The sequence below is a fragment of the Bufo gargarizans genome, unplaced genomic scaffold (genome assembly GCF_014858855.1).
Source record: "Bufo gargarizans isolate SCDJY-AF-19 unplaced genomic scaffold, ASM1485885v1 original_scaffold_1579_pilon, whole genome shotgun sequence".
In the NCBI taxonomy this organism is placed as follows: Eukaryota; Metazoa; Chordata; class Amphibia; order Anura; family Bufonidae; genus Bufo; species Bufo gargarizans.
The window spans coordinates 230,572-247,891 of record NW_025334421.1 but is presented as its reverse complement, the minus strand read 5'-3'; the positions used below and the strand labels follow the sequence as shown (position 1 = coordinate 247,891).

Here is a 17,320-nt window from a genome sequence, read left to right as displayed (position 1 = left end):
TCAATATTTTATTTGTAATAGAACATAGATGACAGATCAAACGTTTAATCCGAGTAAATGTATCATTTTAAAGGAAAAATATGTTGATTCAAATTTTCACGGTGTCAACAAATCCCAAAAAAGTTGGGACAAGTAGCAATAAGAGGCTGGAAAAAGTAAATTTGAGCATAACGAAGAGCTGGAAGACCAATTAACACTAATTAGGTCAATTGGCAACATGATTGGGTATAAAAAGAGCTTCTCAGAGTGGCAGTGTCTCTCAGAAGCCAAGATGGGTAGAGAATCACCAATTCCCACAATGTTGCGCAGAAAGATAGTGGAGCAATAACAGAAAGGTGTTACCCAGTGAAAAATTACAAAGACTTTGCCTCTATCATCATCAACTGTGCATAACATCATCCGATGATTCAGAGAATCTGGAACAATCTCTGTGCGTAAGGGTCAAGGCCGTAAAACCATACTGGATGCCCGTGATTTCCAGGCCCTTAAACGATTAAATATTAGAAGTTGGCACCTCCACATCATTGCATTCAGTTTTTATTCACGATTTGTATAGTGTCCCAACTTTTTGGGAATCCGGTTTGTATTTTAATTTGGGAAGGTGTTCATGGTTATATTGCTTTATTCTTCCCTTATGGATATCTACTGATATAGCATTTTTTTCGTGTGGTAGAGTGTATGCAGACTTGTCACATTCAAAGTCTTGTTAAAAAGTCAGACACTGACTCATAGGGATAAACCACCAAAAGAAGAGCCAAAATATAAAAATATCACATTTTATTGGTCCAAAATCACAAATAAATATAAAAAATGTCCAATATTGCTGTATATTATTGAGGATAAGCCCAATAATGCAGAGTGCACCTAGCGCTGCGATCTACACTCATGTCACAACGGGCACGTATATAAAAAGTAAATGAACACAATAGTATATAATAATAATCTGTCCAAAATTGTGAAGAAATCTACCTAAAACAAATATATGGGAGGAAACGAGACTATAACCTGGTATGTGGCAATAGCAACACAATAGTATATCACACCTCCTGATGCCACAATGGACAAAGATTGACTGAATACTCTTAGGGATATGGAAGATAAACCATATCCCTAAATGAATAAAGAAAAACAATTATCAATAGCAAAGAAATTCAGTACAAACAGTACATACCCTGTGACATGATAGGAGTGCAAGATCGCACCGCTAGACTAGAAAGTCCACCTCAACGCTCGTTTTACCTGCTGGCTTCGTCAGGAGGCTCAAAGGGAGCAACGTCCAGAAGATGGCAATTTTCTTTTTCTGGGAGAAACCTCTTTGCATATTAATTTCCCATGGAGAATAATTGCAACTAAGTCTCCATAAACAGCTGGTCCCCGCAAGGAGAGCCAGGACCTCAGCTAAGCTTTATTCAAGGCATCTCACTCAGCCAGCCAGAATCCTACTCTGTACTGATGAGGGGCAAACACTCCAACACAGCTGTCTGCAGATGGATTATGACTTTGCTATTTTACCTCGTGTTCCAAGGCTTGTTAAAAAGGATCTGTCAACAGCGCTAGCAATAGATTTACTCTCTTGCAAGCAGTGAGTTGTAACCAGGCTGGCATCACATACACAATGCATATTATTGGATCAGGAGCACAGTAAAATCAGATACTGTAACCCCTTAAATGCAAAATGGAGTTGACATTTAGAAGTTTAATTTTTTTTGCAGATTTTCAATTTTACTACATTTATTTGGAACACAAAAGGTGATAAAATGATACTAATACACCAAATTTACAGTACTACCCCGATTCTGCAGTTTTTAGAAATATCCTATATATGGCCCTACAATTCTATGTCACTCAAATATCGGCTTGAGAACTGAAGCAGCACCTTGTCAATTTTGGGTCTCCATTTTCTTAGGAAGTTTTTGGGGCACCACTTCAGGCTTGCAGAGACCAAAAGGTCCCATTTTGAAACATACACCTCTCATGGAATAAACATCGGGGTGCAGTGAACATTTAGACCCCACAGGTATTTCATAGAATTTATTACAATTGGGGCACAAACATCAAAAATGACATGTTAATAATAATAATAATAATAGGTAGTTTTAACAAATTTTTTTATTATTTTTAGAAGGGTCACCCAAAGGGAAACAATGCCATTTGGCTTTTGAAACCCAGACTACTGGAACGGGTTTTGGTGCCATGTCAAATTTGCAACACCCCTGAGGTACCAGTACTATGGATTGACTAAGAACTAACCCCAATTTAGCTAGGGGAGTAGTGATCATTTTGACACAGGTGTTTCATAGAATTTAACACTGGCCCATGAAAATTAAAAATACATTTTTTACCAGTAGTATGTTCCTTTATCCCTAAATTTTTCATTTTAGAAGGGGTAAAAAGAGAAAAAGCATCAAATAATTTGTTATACTATTTCTTATAGTACATAAATACCCCATATATGGTCATAAACTGCTGTTTGGGGACATGTCAGGGCTCAGAAAGGAAGGAGAAGAATCTGGATTTTGTAACATGGAATTTGCTGAAATAATTTTATGAGCCATACCTTTTAGATTTTTTGTGTTGACTGAGCTGTGTGAGGGGTTGTTGCAGGACAAGCTGTTGTTGTTACTGGTATAGTTGAGGTGGGCAAAAAATGGCAGTTTTATGGGGTTCCACATACGGTTTTTATAAAATAATAGCTTTATATGATAATAGGGATACCAAAGTTACCATATTGTTCCCTTTGTAAGATACACTTTTCCCCCAAAAAGTGATTGGAAAATGGCAATGTGTCTTCTAATGCGAATATTAGTGGAGTGGTGAGTGTAGCACTGCTAAAGCTGCCTGTACTGACCGCTCCCTGACCTTCCTCCTGGGGCAGCACTGCACATGTCCTGATTGTGTACAGCGTCAGTACGTAGCGCGCGCACCATGACATTGAGCAATGTCATGTCACAGTGCAGAGCAGGCCTGGACAAGACTAGGGAGCACTTTTTTTTTTTTTTTTTTTATAGTTCTCCTAGGTAACTTGAACAAGCAATCATCAGATTGCTTCTCTCAAAGACTCAAATGCTAATGCACTGGGGTCTATGAGAGAAGCAATCTGATGATTACACTATGTTCCACAGGAAGGGTCTCCATAGGAACCTACATGCGGCAGCCTCGGATCATTCAGGACTGAGGCTGCTGCACGCACTTCCGGGATTTTGCACGTGCTTCCGGGTTTTGGCGCCCCTGACATTTGAGGAGTTAAATGTGTGTGGTCGAGGATAACGTACATTAGCCCTGGGTGTCTGCGGTTTAAAATAGCAGGCACCTGGTGGCTATGGCGGGTGCCTGCTGGCTATAGAGTATGGAGTTAGTGGTGCTAGGGTTTGCCAAATGGTTGTTGAAGACAACATTTTATAACATTTCGCAAATGGATAACATCCTTACTTGTAGCAGAAGTTGGCATTGTGTGTGTAGAATCGGCATAGGTTCCCATCGTCAGGTGGAGTCGCACAGAAAAAAATTGTGGGAGACAGGTTATAGCGCCCGTTTTTGCAGAACTCATCATTTTCTCTTGGAACGCCTGGTTCAATAGCCACTCTGTCACCTGCAGTGCCCAAACATGTAAGATACAGTATTCAACCAGTCTATACATTAACGTTCATAACCAAACCAAAAGTTGTATAGTTGTAGAGCATTATGGCCTGCAAACTCTTATGTGGCCATAATTAGTGCCAAGCCATAACCTGCTTTCATCACTGAACACTACTGTTTACCATTGATGGCCGCATCTCAGGAGGGCTGGAGACCGCCTACTGCCATCATGTGTTTTGTGGAGGTCCTCAGGACCAACATCACTTATTGTGTGGGACGCCATTAGTTGCTATGCTTGTTTCTGTCTGGTATTCATGGAAGGAACATTGACCAGCCTTTGTTATGTTCAGGACTAGTGATATAAGCAGCATATGCAATATTCGAATTTGCGATATTTCACACATTTTTGGCTGAATATTCACCATAAATTAGCAAATTGGAGAATTTGTGATCTTCAGTCATTATTTAATTGATTGCAAAAATCAGCAATGTAATATATTCGCAATAAAAATTTACAATTAGAATATTTGCGATCAACATTAAGGGGTAGGCAACTTTCCTATTGGTTGCTAGGGATATTGCTAAGTGCTGATATTCGCGATCAACACTATTCGCGAATACTAATATATAGCACTAAATTCTAAATAATCTACCGTATATACTCGAGTATAAGACGAGTTTTTTGGCACATATTTTTGTGCTCAAAAAGCCCCCTCGCCTTTACTCGAGTCTCGATTTGGCCGACCTGAAAATGCCACTGCAGCGAGCGGCCCGGCCGGCGCATGACTGACGTCACTTAGTAACGCTCCTGCTTCCTGAAGTGGGAGGAGCGTTACTAAGTGATGTCAGTCACGCGCCGGCCAGCCAGCTCCCGCTCGCTGTAGTGCATTCATCGTGACAGTGAGTACAGAGGCCGGACCTGTTATCAATAGGAGAGAGATTCTTTTACACACTAGTAAATTACTTTACACACAAAGCCAGTTATGTGCGCAGTTTAGGACACATGAGGGGACACATAGGGCCATGAGGGGGACCAGCATAAGATGCTATATGTCTTATGCTGCCCCCCCTCATGGCCCTATGTGTCATAGCACATATCCCCTATAACAGCGTCCTCCACAGATCCACCCCATAACAGCGCCATCCACAGGTCCCCATAAGTGTCCTCCACAGATCCCCCACATAACAGTGTCCTCCACAGATCCCCCACATATGCTGCATTTCCCACCCTAGTCGTATACTCGAGTCAATAATTTTTCCCATTTTTTGGGGGTAATATTAGGGGCCTCGGCTTATATTCGGGTCAGCTTATACTCGAGTATATACGGTAAATATATTTATTCCATACGGCAAAAAAATAAATAAATCTAAATGGCCGATTCAATGTTTTCCCACATCCCACAAAAAATGTAATACAAAGTGATCAAAAAGTCATATTGTTACATATGTGCTATCGCCTTAATTATACTGACCCGGAAAGTTAACATGTCAGTTTTACCGTATAGGGAACTCCGTAAAAACAAAACCCATAAAACCGTCATGTAGCTGGCTGACATTAGCAATGTGCTAATGTCAGCAGAACATAACTGTATGACTTATATCTCCCTGCCTGCCGCCGTTCGCGCTAAATAATGACTTTTATCATATGCAAATGAGCCTCTAGGTGCTAGTGGGGCATTGCTGCAGCACCTAGAGGGTTCGTCCTCTCACCGTTTGGCACGCCCTTGTACAGGTGATTGACATCCTCGGTCTTCTCCGTGCCTCGCAAATCCCGCGCTGTCCATTTTAGTATTAGGCGCAGGCCCAGTGAGTAAAGGACCACAGCAGGCGAGCATCCTTCACTCACTGCGCCTGCACCTAATACTAAACTGGTCGGCGCATGCGCGGGATTAGCGGAGCACGGAGGAGACCAAGGATGTCAATCACTTGTACAAGGGCGCGCCAAACGGTGAGAGGACGGAGCCTCTAGGTGCTGCAGCAATGCCCTACTAGCACCTAAAGGCTCATTTGCATAATATAAAAGTCATTATTTAGCGCGAACGGCGGCAGGCAGGCAGATATAAGTGTCCTGCTGACATTAGCACATCTCTAATGTCAGCCAGCTACATGACGGTTTTTCTGATGACAGAAACAAAGTTATGACCCTGGAAAGGCAGGGAGTGAAAAACGAAAATGAAAAAACCTACAGAGCTGAAAGGGTTAAAGTTCTGCCATTGTTCTGCAACTTACTATTGCAAAAACTGTCTGATATCATACTAAGATTTCTAGGGTTACTAACACGTGAACTATTCAAAGCAATGCTTTTCCATATGACTAAGGCTATGTTCACTTTGCTACACCAGGAAGTGCTCCAGAAGTATAGGTGGAACGTATACCAAAAGAATATCCACTTGGCGTATGACTGGGTGCTAAGCATTTGCATATGCTAAATGTGCAATGAAGAATACATATCAGCAAACTGTACCCTGAGGGTGTGAATATATGCAGATTCTGTTTGGTAAATCAGACAACTGATAATAATCTAACATCTCAGAGAGTAGCTGTGATTGGGGTATACCTGGTTTCAGGTGAGTCACCGAGGATCCTACTTTTACCACTGTGCCTGAGGCTTCATGTCCGAGAACCATAGGGTTTTTCACTATGAAATCACCAATACGACCGTGTTGCCAGTAATGTACGTCTGATCCACATATTCCAACTGAATGCATCCGCAGCAAGACCTCTACAAGTGAATGGTGTGGAAAAATAGGTTTACTTTGGTAGATCTCTAAACCATCACGGTGTCCATGTACTGATTTAGTAATGATGGGCATGTCTACACTGACAAACTAAACCGCTTGAGACACAACAGACTTAGGGCCTCTGAGCCCCCATCTCCATGTGCTGGACCCTTTACCCATGTTTAAACTGAAAGCTTGATTTCAACAACTTCAGTGTAAATTAATGCCGGATCCGGCATTCCGGCAAGTGATCAGTATTTTTGGCTGGAGAGAAAACTGCAGCATGTTGCGGTATTTTCTCCATCCAAAAAACGTAAGAGGGACTGAACTGAAGACATTCTGATGAATACTAAACGGATTGCTCTCCATTCAGAATGCATTAGGATAAAACTGATCTGTTGTTTTCCGGTATTGAGCTCCTGTGACGGAATTCCATACCGGAAAACAAAAACGCTAGTGTGAAAGTACCTAATGCTTATATTATTTCAACACTTTTCTGCCCCTTATCTAAAAAAAATATATCCCACCAGACAATCCCTTTAAAGGGAACCGGTCACCTGTACTATGCTATCTGAGTGCAGCATAGTGCAGTGGCTGATTAAAGCAGTATTTTACCTATAGGATGGCAGTCAGTATTTTTAGAGTACTGCCAGTGCTGCGAGGGAGAGGAGTCCCATGAGGCTTTTTGTCCCCGCTTAGCATGACTGACATGGTAGGAAACCCATCAGTCATAGTCTGCAGGTAGGGAAGGGCTGGGGCTGCGAGCCTCATTGGACTCTTCTCCCTCGCAGCTCTAGTATGCGCTGCAGGGCTATACTAATCGGTAGTCTAGAAGTACTGACCACTGAAGGCAGCACAAGTGACAGGTTCCCTTTCTAGAGGCTGTCCCAGTAAAAATATTCAATATTTTTCAAACTAGCACCTAGATTTGAATACTTTTGTAATTGAGCATAGTCAATGAGTTATTCACTGAAATCTCTCTGTATAGCGCCACCTACTGTTGGCTCTTTTTCTAATTTCTCTGCCCTGCTCACAGAGATGGAAGAATATACTCAGTTCCTTCCTTCAGCTACAATAGAAAGGACACACTCTCTGAAAATGCACACCCCCTAAGCTGCCAGCTTGAAATAAATCTAGCAGAACAATTGGAGCAATGAATGGGGAGATCTCTGGATTGAAAAAGACCATGTAGGGTCGAAACATCGCACATTTTGGTTAATAAAATACAGAATGTTTGAAGAATTGAGAGTGCTGCAGTCTTTGAACACTGGAGGAACTACAGATTGGTACCCACCACCGCTGGCACCATCACCGTATTGGCAACTTTTACCTTAAGTGCTGCTACAAATTTTCTATTTTATAGATTTATGTGAGGTACAGGGCTGGATCTAAGTTGGCTAGTACTGTCATGTATTATATGATATTGGCTTTTAATTTTTTTAACATTACATCATGGCATAACTCCTTTAAGAAAAACTAAATAAAATTAGCATTAAATGGTCACTAAGTTTTCAGACAACATAAAGCAGTATTAAAAGTGATCATAAGAAACTTTGTAATATGTCTTATCTGAGAGAAATGTCTAGTTCTCATGTTATTATAAGCTGTTTACCTCCCCCTTCCCTTGCTTAATGCTTTTCTCTCTAAAATATGCTTTGATTATATCCAGGACAGGAGCAGCTTATAGAAGGAGCATATTACACATGTCAATACAAGTCTATGGAGAGGGGAGGCAAAAGAAGTTAGCAGGAGCAGAGTAAGACAAGACTCCAGGAGAAATACAAAGTTTATATATCAGCACAAATACTTTATTCTGAGAGGGTAAAATAAGGTTGGGAAGCAGATTCTCCTCTACTTTCTATGTGCAGTGGATGGCAGCTAATTTCCAACCAAAACATCTAGGGAAACTGCAAACTAGATTTTCGACATACACAAGGGAAATTTGTAAAAATGGCAGATACAAGTCGTACTATGGGCAGAAATAAGTTAGGTTCGCTTTAAGTACCATGGACATCTAGCTTCTTACACTGATGGTCTGCTCTGTGTCTATAAAAAGAAATAAGCGGATGAATATATCAAATCCAGTGGATGTTCCTGACCTCAGTTCTTTTTTGTTTCTATTCAGTGGTATAATGTAGCTGGCAGATTTATGTAATGTATGCCACATGAGTCTGCCCATCAGCTTCATTTACTGAACTAGTCCTTAGTGCCATATTTGAAGGGAATTAGTGGTCTAATGATATATGAGTCAACATGCTAATTTAAGCATTAAATGATCTTCCACTATACTATTACATTTATGGGAATAAACACTCACCGCTTGCTCCTGGTTCAGGTACTGGACGATTTTCCTATTATCCAAAACAAAGAATGTTTAATTATTTCAAATGATAAATAAATAATGAGGGACATTTACCAAAAAATATACACACCATGATTGTGGTGTAACGCCATATTTGAGCAACAATGTATGCCTTTTCACTTCTATTGCCACTTTCTAAAAAAAGTGTTAAATAGTAGGAGGGGCTTAGTGTTAGGGGTGTGGCCTCCTGCTGACAGATTTACTATCATTTACACCAGCTTGTGTACATTTGAAAGTCAGGCGCACGGACTGCCTGGAAATGCACTAAATTTATTAAGAGGACTGTGCCTTTGGCGTATTGTGAAGCATTCTGCCACTTTCACATAGCCAGTGTTTGATCAGATTGTGAGCCAAAACCAGGTACGGGTCAAAAACACAGAACAGGTGCAGATCTTTCCCTTATACCTTAAGGCTGTGTAACTCTTGGTTTTGACTCATAATCACTATTGGAAATCACTGATCAATCACTGACCAAATACTTACTGCTAGAAGAATCCGTAGACTGGTGTTACAGCTTTTTATGCTGGTTTTTATGCAGTTGTTGAAGTCAAAGCCAGGATTGGATTCAGAAGGTCTTTTCTTTATACATGTTTTCTACTTACGATCTGTTTCTGGCTTTATCTTCAAAAACTGCATAAAAAATCTGAACCTGTAAAGCCCCAGTCTATCCTTCCTCCCAGTATTTTACAATCCCACCCGTTCTCCTTCTGCAACATTGAGCTACTGGGCTCATAACTACCTACTACTAGTGTCCTTTTGGACTTATTAACACCTTTTTTTCCTTTGCACCTACCGATTTCCTAAGACTTAACTTTTAATGGTTATAAATAATACTTTCTAATTGTGCTCCGACACATATTTGGTGATTTAAAAATTTCCAGTTACACTGGCCTTGTTTGTCTCTTAGGATTTATTGTCTGTGACCTTATCTGACTTATTAAGTCTCCTACTCAGACTTGACACTCAATTGCCATGCTGGGCTGCGCGCTTGCCCTCATTGTTAATGGCATTGTGTCTATTGTTATTGTCTACTCAATGGTCACAGTGTAACTGTATTAAAATTAAAGCCTCACGCTGCCCCCCGACATGTTTCGCCATATCACGGCGTCCTCAGGGGTAAGGGCAGTGTTTGAGCGTGCTTTGCCTCACTTCCGGCTTTTATGACCTTTGCTAATGACGCGTTAGTCGTGCGCCTTATTGGGGGCGTAGCCGATGTCTTAATTGGGCTTCTGATTGGATGGGGAGATATGTTTACCATTTCTCTTGTTCCCATTGGTACGGATCATCACCCGGCGCTGCGCTTGTTAGTGACGTCGGAGCTTTCACGGCTCCCATGCCACTGCGCATGTCTTCTTACTCTGTTCGCGATCCAGACTTCGCATTGCGCATGCCCATGGATTAGGCTCGCGCGACATTGCTACCCCTCTGTTACCTAGGTAATTTTCGCCATGACCTATTTGGCCATTGAGTGTCGTAGACAGTAAATGTGCCATAATCCAGGTCTAATCTCACTTTTCTGCCTTAAACATAGACCACTTTCAAAAGTGGTTTGTCTCCTAAATGTTGCAGAAATGGCACAAAAAAAGTGGTTTGATAAATGTCCACCTTAGTATCTTTTTTAGGGCTCATGCACATGAGCGTACTTGCTCAGTGTGCGTGCTGCAGACTGTAAATCAGCCGTGCGCTCTCCGTCTCAGTGATGCGGACCCACTGACTTGAATGGGTCTGCATCCGCCAGATACGACCGAAGATAGGACTTCACCTATCTTTTTGTGGTGCAAAGGCACAGATTGGAAGCCCACTGAAGCACTACTAAGCGCTTCTGTGGGCTTCTGGTCTGTGCCTTGGCACCACAAAAAGATAAGACATGTGCAGCGACCGGGCCACAGGGGCAATATGTGTGAATTATGGTGGGCCGATGGGGGTAGTAGCAGTTTGACTCCTGGTTAGTAGCGCTCCCTGGGCCGGTGTGCAGTGAATGGAAGGACAGAACCAGTTCCTTCAGGGCACACTCTGTTGTCTAGGGACTCCCGCCAGATAGTGGTCAAGGTGTCCTTGGTGGTATGGGGTTAAGGTGCCATGGAGGAAGAGTCTCTGGTGTTCATGACGCCAGCACCATAAGGTGCAAATAGGTGATAAGTTTGCACAATAAGGAGACCAGTTCTCTTAAAGGGGTTGTCCGGGATCAAACTTTTTTTTTTTTTAAACATCTTACTCACCTTTAGTAGCCAAGTCTATGTTCCCAAGGTGGTTTGAGGTATCTTTTACACTGGAGCATGGCTCCTACAGCCCTGAACAGATTGTTTACATATCTGTTTATCTGTTTCTTCACTTCCTGCCGCACTGCATTGTGGGTCTCAGTGCAGGGCAGCATCTGCTGATTTCTCCTGTCTAACAGTGTCCCTGCACCCGCCCCCCTCATACATATTCATGCATCCTGCACAGCCTCCACTCCTCCTTCGATCCGCCCCCCTCACACACATTCATCCTCTTGCCTCATATTCCTCCCCCATATGTACGCCCATAAACTTCTCCTTACTCTATCTCTGGCATCTGTCAAGTGCTCAGTGTTTGCAGAGCAGAGAGACAATTGGACACCGTCACACTGTAAGGGGCACACACCCACATGCACCCATAAACATACCGGACACCGTCACACTGTAAGGGGCACACACCCACATGCATCCATAAACATACCGGACACCGTCACACTGTAAGGGGCACACACCCACATGCACCCATAAACATACCGGACACCGTTACACTGTAAAGGGCACACACCCACATGCACCCATAAACATACCGGACACCGTTACACTGTAAGGGGCACACTTCCACATGCATCCATAAACATACCAGACACCGTCACACTGTAAGGGGCACACACCCACATGCACCCATAAACATACCGGACACCGTTACACTGTAAGGGGCACACTTCCACATGCATCCATAAACATACCGGACACCGTTACACTGTAAAGGGCACACACCCACATGCACCCATAAACATACCGGACACCGTTACACTGTAAGGGGCACACTTCCACATGCATCCATAAACATACCAGACACCGTTACACTGTAAGGGGCACACTTCCACATGCATCCATAAACATACCGGACACCGTTACACTGTAAATGGCACACACCCACATGCATCCATAAACATACAGGACACCGTTACACTGTAAGGGGCACACTTCCACATGCATCCATAAACATACCAGACACCGTCACACTGTAAAGGGCACACACCCACATGCACCCATAAACATACAGGACACCGTTACACTGTAAGGGGCACACTTCCACATGCATCCATAAACATACCAGACACCGTCACACTGTAAGGGGCACACTTCCACATGCATCCATAAACATACCGGACACCGTCACACTGTAAGGGGCACAATTCCACATGCATCCATAAACATACCGGACACCGTCACACTGTAAGGGGCACACTTCCACATGCATCCATAAACATACCGGACACCGTCACACTGTAAAGGGCACACACCCACATGCACCCATAAACATACAGGACACCGTTACACTGTAAGGGGCACACTTCCACATGCATCCATAAACATACCAGACACCGTCACACTGTAAGGGGCACACTTCCACATGCATCCATAAACATACCGGACACCGTCACACTGTAAGGGGCACAATTCCACATGCATCCATAAACATACCGGACACCGTCACACTGTAAGGGGCACACTTCCACATGCATCCATAAACATACCGGACACCGTCACACTGTAAGGGGCACACTTCCACATGCATCCATAAACATACCGGACACCGTCACACTGTAAGGGGCACACTTCCACATGCATCCATAAACATACCGGACACCGTCACACTGTAAGGGGCACACTTCCACATGCATCCATAAACATACCGGACACCGTCACACTGTAAGGGGCACACACCCACATGCACCCATAAACATACCGGACACCGTTACACTGTAAAGGGCACACACCCACATGCACCCATAAACATACCGGACACCGTTACACTGTAAGGGGCACACTTCCACATGCATCCATAAACATACCAGACACCGTCACACTGTAAGGGGCACACACCCACATGCACCCATAAACATACCGGACACCGTTACACTGTAAGGGGCACACTTCCACATGCATCCATAAACATACCGGACACCGTTACACTGTAAAGGGCACACACCCACATGCACCCATAAACATACCGGACACCGTTACACTGTAAGGGGCACACTTCCACATGCATCCATAAACATACCAGACACCGTTACACTGTAAGGGGCACACTTCCACATGCATCCATAAACATACCGGACACCGTTACACTGTAAATGGCACACACCCACATGCATCCATAAACATACAGGACACCGTTACACTGTAAGGGGCACACTTCCACATGCATCCATAAACATACCAGACACCGTCACACTGTAAAGGGCACACACCCACATGCACCCATAAACATACAGGACACCGTTACACTGTAAGGGGCACACTTCCACATGCATCCATAAACATACCAGACACCGTCACACTGTAAGGGGCACACTTCCACATGCATCCATAAACATACCGGACACCGTCACACTGTAAGGGGCACAATTCCACATGCATCCATAAACATACCGGACACCGTCACACTGTAAGGGGCACACTTCCACATGCATCCATAAACATACCGGACACCGTCACACTGTAAAGGGCACACACCCACATGCACCCATAAACATACAGGACACCGTTACACTGTAAGGGGCACACTTCCACATGCATCCATAAACATACCAGACACCGTCACACTGTAAGGGGCACACTTCCACATGCATCCATAAACATACCGGACACCGTCACACTGTAAGGGGCACAATTCCACATGCATCCATAAACATACCGGACATCGTCACACTGTAAGGGGCACACTTCCACATGCATCCATAAACATACCGGACACCGTCACACTGTAAGGGGCACACTTCCACATGCATCCATAAACATACCGGACACCGTCACACTGTAAGGGGCACACTTCCACATGCATCCATAAACATACCGGACACCGTCACACTGTAAGGGGCACACTTCCACATGCATCCATAAACATACCGGACACCGTCACACTGTAAGGGACACACTTCCACATGCATCCATAAACATACCGGAAATCGTCATACTGTAAGGGGCACACTCCCACATGCATCCATAAACATACCAGACACCGTCACACTGTAAGGGGCACGCTCCCATATATATATATACAGGGAGTGCAGAATTATTAGGCAAGTTGTATTTTTGAGGATTAATTTTATTATTGAACAACAACCATGTTCTCAATGAACCCAAAAAACTCATTAATATCAAAGCTGAATATTTTTGGAAGTAGTTTTTAGTTTTAGCTATTTTAGGGGGATATCTGTGTGTGCAGGTGACTATTACTGTACATAATTATTAGGCAACTTAACAAAAAACAAATATATATACCCATTTCAATTATTTATTTTTACCAGTGAAACCAATATAACATCTCAACATTCACAAATATACATTTCTGACATTCAAAAACAAAACAAAAACAAATCAGTGACCAATATGGCCACCTTTCTTTGCAAGGACACTCAAAAGCCTGCCATCCATGGATTCTGTCAGTGTTTTGATCTGTTCACCATCAACATTGCGTGCAGCAGCAACCACAGCCTCCCAGACACTGTTCAGAGAGGTGTACTGTTTTCCCTCCTTGTAAATCTCACATTTGATGATGGACCACAGGTTCTCAATGGGGTTCAGATCAGGTGAACAAGGAGGCCATGTCATTAGATTTTCTTCTTTTATACCCTTTCTTGCCAGCCACGTTGTGGAGTACTTGGACGCGTGGGATGGAGCATTGTCCTGCATGAAAATCATGTTTTTCTTACCTTGCAGACTTCTTCCTGTACCACTGCTTGAAGAAGGTGTCTTCCAGAAACTGGCAGTAGGACTGGGAGTTGAGCTTGACTCCATCCTCAACCCAAAAAGGCCCCACAAGCTCATCTTTGATGATACCAGCCCAAACCAGTACTCCACCTCCACCTTGCTGGCGTCTGAGTCGGACTGGAGCTCTCTGCCCTTTACCAATCCAGCCATCTGGCCCATCAAGACTCACTCTCATTTAATCAGTCCATAAAACCTTAGAAAAATCAGTCTTGAGATATTTCTTGGCCCAGTCTTGACGTTTCAGCTTGTGTGTCTTGTTCAGTGGTGGTCGTCTTTCAGCCTTTCTTACCTTGGCCATGTCTCTGAGTATTGCACACCTTGTGCTTTTGGGCACTCCAGTGATGTTGCAGCTCTGAAATATGGCCAAACTGGTGGCAAGTGGCATCTTGGCAGCTGCACGCTTGACTTTTCTCAGTTCATGGGCAGTTATTTTGCGCCTTGGTTTTTCCACACGCTTCTTGCGACCCTGTTGACTATTTTGAATGAAACGCTTGATTGTTCGATGATCACGCTTCAGAAGCTTTGCAATTTTAAGAGTGCTGCATCCCTCTGCAAGATATCTCACTTTTTTGACTTTTCTGAGCCTGTCAAGTCTTTCTTTTGACCCATTTTGCCAAAGGAAAGGAAGTTGCCTAATAATTATGCACACCTGATATAGGGTGTTGATGTCATTAGACCACACCCCTTCTCATTACAGAGATGCACATCACCTAATATGCTTAATTGGTAGTAGGCTTTCGAGCCTATACAGCTTGGAGTAAGACAACATGCATAAAGAGGATGATGTGGTCAAAATACTCATTTGCCTAATAATTCTGCACGTAGTGTGTGTGTATATATATATATATATATATATATATATATATATATATACATATTTCAAGGCAGGGGCGTAGCTGAAGGCTCATGGGCCCTGGTGCGAGAGTTCAGCTTGGGCCCCCCTTCCCTCAGTGCTTTGTGGCCAGGAGCAGGGGAGCACATAACCTTTGTGCTCCCTGAGGCAAAAATTGAAACAGCACTCCTCCCATGTCATATTCTTGACCTAACCCTTTCCCTCCAGCCAGAGGTGTAACTTGACCAGCATGCACTTTCTATAATACTGGTGTCTTCTTATGTGGGCCAAGGATCTTTGGGCCCCCTCAGGCTCAAGGTAAACCTTATATACTGACCAGTTGAAACCGATGTATAACCACAGGAAAGGGAAATGCACGCACTGCAACTCCAAAAGGAGAATGTGCAAAAAAGATTCATTCCAAAACACAAGTACGGGGCTAAAAAAAATATTTTAAACTAGATAAAAGCAGCCTCATTACATAAATAGGATTATCCGTTTATTTCAAATAAATTCAAAAAAAAGCAGACTGACTACACTAATATTACCTTTTCTTTCAACTGAGCCATTGTTTTATTTATTTTTATTTTTTATTTTTTACGCAATCAACATGCTATTGTCTAAATGCAATATATGCAATTAGCACAGCCATGTAATCCTGTGGTTCTGTGGTGAAAGGAATTCCTCCTTTCTAAAGCCTTCTGCCCCATTAGCTAGTAGTTCTGATGGGAGGAGTTTTCTATGCTAACAAGCATAGTGATCCTCCTCCATTCATTGAAATGCTGAAGGCCCGGTGATGTCACCGACTGGGGGCGGGGCTTAGCGCGATGCCGGACGGACAAGTAACCGCCCCTCCAACCTCTCTGCATTGTCATCTAGACTGCCAGTGATGTCACCGGGCTCCGTGAGCAGAGGAAGAGGAAGCTTTGCTCGCCTGCCAGGGACCCGGTACGTCACTAAAGATAAGAAAATACTCACTTCCGGCCATGAATTGAAAGCTGGAAAACAGGGCTTCAGCAATATGCTCTAAAGGTACCACATGCATGTTTGTAATGTTTATGTTATTAGATTACTAATAGACAAATGTCCCCAATCCCGGACAACCCCTTTAACAAATTCCTAGTACTTTACTGAAGCTGATCCAAAGGTCATCAATGTGCACAAAAGTCATTTACAGCAAAGTGGCTTCTACAAGGGCTCAAGGTAGTTCCCAGAAGTTGCATAAGGGGTAGCAATCAATATTTCTCCCTTGTTTCTGCAGGCTGAAGGGATATACTATCTCTGCTGTACTGTATAGTCATATACTTCTGTATCCTCTCTAGGAATACTATCTCCTGGCAGGTGGACTTTCTGTCTCTCCACCAAATGCAAAGGAGACTAGAGCCTGATAAATGACAATTACCTTCCTTTGCCAATATTCTCACTAACTCTCCGAGTTGCCTGGATCTTTTGTAATCTTTCCCTTCTATGGGCTGGTACATAGAACTAACTCTGGAGTTTTGCTAACTCTGCAAAATGGCTGCTGAGGTGCAGCTTTTTCCCCAGACATCACATTTTCCTTCTCCTTCTTCTCCAGAGAGCAGGGCGGAGTCAGCATTGAGAGGTGCGTTAGAACCTCCCCCTCCCTGTGCAACTTTATGGGAACTCAGGCACAAGCACATTTTCATGAAACCCAATTACAGTATTAAGCAGTGTCTTTCAGGACACTGCACATGTTCTTTCTTGTATGATGCAGATCGCTAGCCCATTAAAGTCAATGGGTCCGCATTTCTGGTACGGAGTGCAAACGTACATTTTCGGTCCACAGCACGGGTACTGAGCAAGTACACTT

General features: G+C 43.3%; 1 protein-coding gene across 1 annotated transcript in view; it reads right to left on the bottom strand.

Moving 5' to 3' along the window:
* SORD (sorbitol dehydrogenase) overlaps positions 1-17,320 on the bottom strand; it is a 72,479-nt gene that overhangs the window by 32,480 nt on the left and 22,679 nt on the right. The window contains exons 3-5 of the mRNA XM_044274223.1: positions 8,614-8,647; positions 6,134-6,298; positions 3,430-3,589 (exon numbers count right to left, since the gene is read on the bottom strand). Coding sequence (XP_044130158.1) covers positions 3,430-3,589; positions 6,134-6,298; positions 8,614-8,647 — 359 coding nt within the window. The remainder of the gene's footprint in view (positions 1-3,429; positions 3,590-6,133; positions 6,299-8,613; positions 8,648-17,320) is intronic.